Source organism: Papio anubis, chromosome 17 (genome assembly GCF_008728515.1).
Source record: "Papio anubis isolate 15944 chromosome 17, Panubis1.0, whole genome shotgun sequence".
Lineage (NCBI taxonomy): Eukaryota > Metazoa > Chordata > Mammalia > Primates > Cercopithecidae > Papio > Papio anubis.
In genome coordinates, this window is record NC_044992.1 from 5,627,131 (window position 1) to 5,633,829 (window position 6,699).

The 6,699-nt window shown below is 52.2% G+C and overlaps 1 protein-coding gene across 6 annotated transcripts in view; it reads left to right on the plus strand.

The window, feature by feature from the left end:
* Positions 1-6,181, plus strand: part of WSCD1 (WSC domain containing 1) — a 249,732-nt gene extending 243,551 nt beyond the window's left edge. For all 6 annotated transcript variants that reach the window (XM_031657316.1, XM_031657321.1, XM_031657319.1 and 3 more), the window contains one exon: positions 2,110-6,181. In XM_031657316.1, the coding sequence (XP_031513176.1) occupies positions 2,110-2,462 (353 nt within the window). In that variant the 3' untranslated portion in view covers positions 2,463-6,181. The remainder of the gene's footprint in view (positions 1-2,109) is intronic.
* Positions 6,182-6,699: the final 518 nt, after the last annotated feature.

Consider the following 6,699-nt stretch of genomic DNA (forward strand, 5'->3'; position numbering starts at 1 on the left):
GGGACTTAGTGCTGCTCTGCCTGGGCTTAAGCTCACCTCCTCCCCTTGCCCCCCATGCCTGCTGAGGTCCATATGTCAAGGCATTTTACTTAGATGCCAGCTTGATTACCAAGAATCTTCTCTGCCTCTATGAGTGCATAGTAGGGTGATATGCACCCCTTTGCATCTCTGCTTCTGCTCAGGAGCTCATGCAGGGCTGGGAGAAGAGCATGTGGGCTGCACATGGACCTGCTTTGCACCCTTCTGTGTCTTTGGCACCAGGTTTCTCCTTTATAAAATGAGACCTGTGCCTCATGGGGCATTCAAGGAGCAGTGGAGTTCATACAGGGCTGGGAGAAGAGCACATGGGCTGCATATGGCCCTGCTTTGCACCTTCCTCTGTGTTCAGCACCAGGTTCCTCCTTTATAGAATGAGACCTGCACCTCATGGGGCATTCAGGGAGCAGTGAGATGATGTGCCTGCCTGGTCTCTGGTCAGAGCTCAGCATGTTAATTCCCTCCTAAGCTGCCTCTCGCTGACTCTTCACAGTGTCTGGTTGGGGAATCACATCAGCCCACATTCCAGATGAGTCCAGAGAACACGGCTGTGGGACTTGGTCTTGGTGGTGGGCAGCAGAGCTGGGACTCACACCCAATGTCTTAGTCAGCTCTGGCTGCCGTAACAAAACACCACAAAACTGGGGAATGGGGTAAGGGAGTGGTGCTTAAGCAACAGACATTTATTTCTCATAGTCTTAGAGGCTGGGAAGTCCAAGATCCAAGTGCTGGCTAATTCCATTCCCAGGAAGGGCCTGTCTCCAGGCTTGGAGACGGCTGCTCACTGTGTCCTCACATGTCCCCAAAAGCTCTCTGGTGTCTCTTCTGATAAAGGCACTAATTCCATCACAAGGGCCCCACCCTCATGACCACATCTGACTCTAATCACCTCCCAAAGCCCCCATCCCTAATACCATGATATGGTGGGTTAGGACTCCATGAATTTGTGGGGCATACAAGCCTTTTGTGCCCCAACATCCAGAGTGTCTGATTCTGGGTCAGATTGGCCTGTTCCCCACTGCAGCTTTATTCATGGAATCAGTCCTCTGACTCACACTTGCTGAAGTCCTCCTGGGTGCCAGGCATGGGGCAAGGTACCAGAAGCCCAGGCTAATGGGGTCAGGATCTCTGCCCTCAAGACACGCACAGCTGAGCCTTTGGGTGGGGACAAATAGAGTCTGGGTGGTAAGTGATGAGAAATGAAGTCGGTCAGAAACAAAGCAGTCTCCAGGCAGGGTGGGATGAGAGGAGTAGTCACAGGGGCCCATGGCCAGGCAGGCTTGCACTCCTTTCTGCTTGTTGCTGGATCAACCAGTGGGTGGCCTCTGCTGGCCTCTAGTCTTCCCCGTCCCCCATCATCCTCTACCTAGACAGCCCCTGACAGGCAGGCAGGCTGATCTCTGATGCCTCCTCTGCCTCTTATGAGCTGTATAACTCCGGGAAAGCTGCTTACCTTGTCTTCTGAGCCTGTTTTCTCATCTTAAAAATAAGGATAGGCCCTGTCTCCTAGGGTCATTGTGAAGATTAGAGAAAGCAAACGCTTCACACAGCATTTGAGGTGTGTTAATAGCCCAATTATGGAAACTTTTTATTGAGATGATTTCTGATATTTAGACCCTGCACACCCCTCCCCAAAAATTAATTTCTTAATTTTCTGGAAAAGAAAGCTCATAAAGTAGGTTACCTGCAAAAGTCCAAGGCCACCCCCGCCTGTGGCTTCACTGTATGTCCTACTGCCTGGCAGTTTCACAGGTTCAAACTGGCAATCAAACCACAAGACACATACGTGCTTATCAGGCACCATGCTGACTTAACTTTATAGGAGGACCTAGGATGGGAAATGGAGCCTGCAGAGTGTCCTCATCCCACCAGGATGCCCAGAGCTGCCCCTGCCCACCACAGACTCACTGCTCGGCCACCAAAGGGTCCTCCTCCATGGAGAATGCCAGGTTGACTCTAGGCAGCAGACAGTGGAAAACCCTGCCCAGTTCCCTCTCCCGAGCAGCCTCCCGGGTACTGGCAGCCCTGGCAGGGCCAGCCTCTGACTCTGCGTCTCTCCTGTCCTCACTCTAGAGTGGCCGGACTTCGTCAACAGCTATGCCTCGTGGTGGTCCTCGCACGTCCTGGACTGGCTCAAATACGGGAAGCGGCTGCTGGTGGTGCACTACGAGGAGCTGCGGCGCAGCCTGGTGCCCACGCTGCGGGAGATGGTGGCCTTCCTCAACGTGTCTGTGAGCGAGGAGCGGCTGCTCTGCGTGGAGAACAACAAGGAGGGCAGCTTCCGGCGGCGTGGCCGGCGCTCCCATGACCCTGAGCCCTTCACCCCGGAGATGAAAGACTTGATCAATGGCTACATCCGGACGGTGGACAAGGCTTTGCGTGACCACAACTGGACCGGGCTTCCCAGGGAGTATGTGCCCAGATGATAGGCCTGGCCCATGCCGCCGCCCCCTCTGAGTGATGCAATCTCACCACGGGGCTGTGCACCCCACTCTGATGCTCAGGCCTGTGGCCTCACTGGGACAAACCGTGGGTGGGGGACCCACCCTGGTGCTGCCTCCGGCACAAGGAGACCTGGACACAGCAGACACACATCACAAGGCAAACACAAAAGGACACACCCACCTGGCCACCAAGCCACACCTCCTCAGACACACTCAGACACCACTCCAGGCTCACAGCCCCGTCTTAGTGAAGCCACCCACGTGGGGTGTGCCAGGCGCCCCCAGATACAAATGCAGCCATGCACAGACGTAACACACAGGTGCCAGGCCCAGTGCTCCTGGAGGCTGGCTGGCTGTCTCTCTCACACAGATACACATGCACTCCCTGGGATCTAGGAGGCCCTGGGCTTCTCGTGTCTAGCCCCGGCGTAGACTTGCTCATTAGGGTGTTTGACTCTGGGATGCTGGGCCGGGCGGGCATTTATGCTCTGAGCAGCGAGGACCACTGGGATGGAGGTGGGCGCCAAGACTGCTGCTGCTGGGCTGTGCGGCCCTGGCCGTGTGCCTGACATCCCATAAATGTATGTGTGGTGTGACTACGGGCACCACAAACTCTGCAGCCTTGCCTCTCTTTTCTCTGTGGCTGGGCTGGCCCCCACCCCGCCCAAGCCAATACAGACACTGACCTCAAGAACAGCCACATTAAGTCTGTGCCCTGCCCTCCACCCCCTTCAACCCCCACTACCCCATGCTCCAGGCGTGGGGCCTCCTTGCCTGGCTTCTTCCTCCAACTATCCCCAGGGAAGCTGGAGATTCAAGTCATGCCCCAGAAGCAAGGTGTAAGCGTGGGGGCATGGGGGAGAGGGCAGGAGCTGAAGTTCCAGGGGAGCCCAGGACCCCTGGGAACCTGTACACCAGCAGATGGGTCTTGGGAGTTGGCACAGGGAGATTGTAAGGGCTGTGTCTCAGAGATCACTGGGACTGGTGCCGCACCCATAGGGGCCCTGTTTTCTCTGGGGACCCACACTGGGGTCATGAGAGCCAGTTAGTACTCAGTCTGACCCCTAGGTCAGGCCCTACCAGCCTGGGATGGGGGTCAACGTATGCTACACATCTTGGGCTCTCAAGTGAGGCTGTGGAGGCCAGGAGGTTCAAGTGTGGAGGGTAGGGGTGCAACCCGGGAGCAACGCTCAAGGTGGCTGAGATGCAGGGAGGATTGTGGCAATCCGGCTGCACACTGGCCCCTGTGAAGATGGGGAAGGTGGGTGGGCCCGAACTCAGGAAGCCCCTCAGTGGCTTCTCCAGGCCTAGGATAACCCTGGCTGGGCCCCATGGTCCTGCTCTGGGTCAGCTGTCAGGGAGACCTCCCCTCAGCCTGAGCGAAGCTGCATTGGGAGGAGAAGGCAGGGTGAGGGATTTGGGAGAGCTGGACATTGAGATGTCCTGACCTTCTGCTCCCTAGCCTGACGATGAGGAACCTAGAGCCACCCGCCGTGAGCACAGGTAGTGGGTGGAGGGCCCAGTAGAGATGCCCTTCCCCATATGGAAGGTTCCTCCAACCTTCAGTTTGGCCAGTGGGTGGGTTGGGGCATCTGTGCCCCTGGTGGCCTCTAAATCCTTCCTGGGATTCCCCCAAACCCACACTGATGCAAAGCTGTTCTTGACCCTCCCATAGCATCAACTCAGTTCAGTTCAAAGCTGGAAACACCAAGGTCTTTGAAAATGTTTATTGGCTCAGGATAGCTTCAGCATCGAATCCGCGAAGGCCCCTGATGGGGCTCTTTCTCCCTAGTGTTCGGAGCATTGAGACCCCTTGGGAGTTTCCGCACTGCCTTGGGAGGGGTAGCCAGGGCAGACCTGCATCCCAGAGCAAACCTAGGTCCTCAAAAGCGATGGCAGGCGTGGCAGCGGGGAAGCCATGGAGGTGGGAAGGGTACAGTGTGGAGAGAGGAGTGACTGGGACTGGAGCCGGGGTCTGGGGACAGCACCAGCACCAGGTTTTTCCTGGTAGTTGGGTTGGTACATTGACTGCTGCCAGGTGCCCAGAGATGTCATCTCCCTCCAGGCAGAGTGTCACCTGCTCCTGTGGCCTTGTAGATGACTGTGTACCTTGGTGAAGAGTGCAGGCAAGAAGAATGATAGGGTCAGGGTTCATCCAGTTTACGTTGAGTCACTCCATATGGCAAGGCACCTGGCCCTTGGCAGGTGCTCCCAGATGTGGGATGAGCAAGGGAGAGCAGAGGCCCCGTCAGCTGGCGGTGGTCCTCACAGCCTTCATCCCAGGTCTGCCTACGTAGGAGATCTCATCAGAAACAGGAACGGGGATCTGTCTGTGCTTGCAGGAAAGTCCATTTGTGTTTCTCCAAGTTAGGTCTCATCTACAGCTCTTAGCTTCTCGGTAAAGAGGACACTCTCCCAACCAGCCAAGGAATAAAAGCTGATCTGTATGTAGGGCAGAAGTGTGGCAAATGCATCAGGAACCGGTTAGAATAGAACAGAGAAACCCTGACTGTTTACAGATGCCAACTTTAATAGCAAGGCTGCAGAGTTACACAAACCTGTGTTAAAACATGTAATTTTTATGGATTTCATCTCCTGTTGTGGATCAATTTGGAAAATCAAAATATGTAATTTTAAAAAACTAAAACACATTCTGGTAATCCCAGTGATGTATAAATGAGAGAGAAGAATAGACAGGCTTCCAAACCCTGGGAAGAAAGCTGCTTAATTATGTGAACATCTTATAATGAGGTCTCTTGCAGCTAAAATTAGATTTTGAGTGCATGAATATGTGATAATGTTTGCATAGCAGAATGCATTTTCCCCTTAAAAGTAGCAATAGCCACTTGGCTCTTAGGGGTCCCCAAGAGGAGAGGAGAAGAGCCGAGGTTGATCTTATCACTGCAAGAATTCTTGGGACACAGGTTTGTTTTCTGCTGACTTGTTTGGAAACCCACTGGAGGTATCTGAAATGTGATGACTCTAAAGGGGTTCATTTCACTATAGGGAGAAATTGATTCATCTGACCTCCTATTTATCACCACTCAATATTGGGTGAGTTGGTCTGAACAAGGTGGGGGTAAAGTGGAGTGGAAATAATATAGAGTCGTCAGACTGAAGGGCCAGGTTGTAGTCCCAGCTCTTATCTGCCATCTTGGACAAGACTTTTCCCATCTCCAGTCTCAATTTCATTCATAAATTGGGGAAAGTGGTAGGTCTTGCCAGTTCCATCCACATTCATTGCCCCATTTCCTTTCCCAGCAACCCCCCATTTCTGTTTGGGGATTCATATGATCTGCCAGAGCCTCTCCAGGGGTGGAATACATGTCCTGGACTAAGCCAATGACACCTTCCATCTTTCCAGCTATGGTGACTGGGTTGGTATGATCTTGTGAGTTAAGGCGATGAAGCCAGAGGGAATTTCAAGACTTTTGGGAATGCTGGGTAGAAGCTGTTTTAATTCCCCTGTTGAATGTGAAAAAGGTAGTAGTATTCCTGGGTCTTTATGTTGACCACCTTGGGCCTTGGGATCATGACCAGGAGCCACATGAAGCTGACACCACAGAAGGGAGAGTCGAGAGGCAGAAAGAAACAAGTCCTTGGTGAAATTGTTTAAGTACAGGATCAAGTCTTGCTTGAGGTTGGCCTTACCTCTGGACTTTTTTTGTTATATGAGCTAATAAATTCTGTTTATTGTTTAAGTTGTATTGAGTTTAATTTCTGTTACTTATAACTCAGAACATGGTGCAAATGAGTTAGATTGAAAAGCCCTGGGGCTCTGACATTCTCTAGCTCTGTGGCTGATGTAGATAAAGCCTGAAACTCAGTCCAGCCTAAGCTTGTAGGATTGGGAGGTTACTTTTCACAGGAATTGAGCTGAGTGCAAAATTCTCAATAGAAAGATGTGTTTAGCCAACACAAGTAGCATTTTTCAGTTGGTACATGGTGAGGTTACCCATATAGCCATAGGCAATAATTTCTAAGATGCCCAGTCCAGACCATCAGTTGTCTCATTTAATGCTTAACCCTTTGGTGTGGTTATTATTTATTATCTCTGCTTGAAAAATGAGAGGATTGGGATTCCAATTTGTAATGATTGTCAGCGTATGGCCCTTTTGTAGTTACTGTAACTTCTTTCATGGAGTATATGATGTGGTATTGGAAGGAATTATTTGATAAACTACTTGGATTGGGGATTAGACCTCTTTAGCCCCTTCAG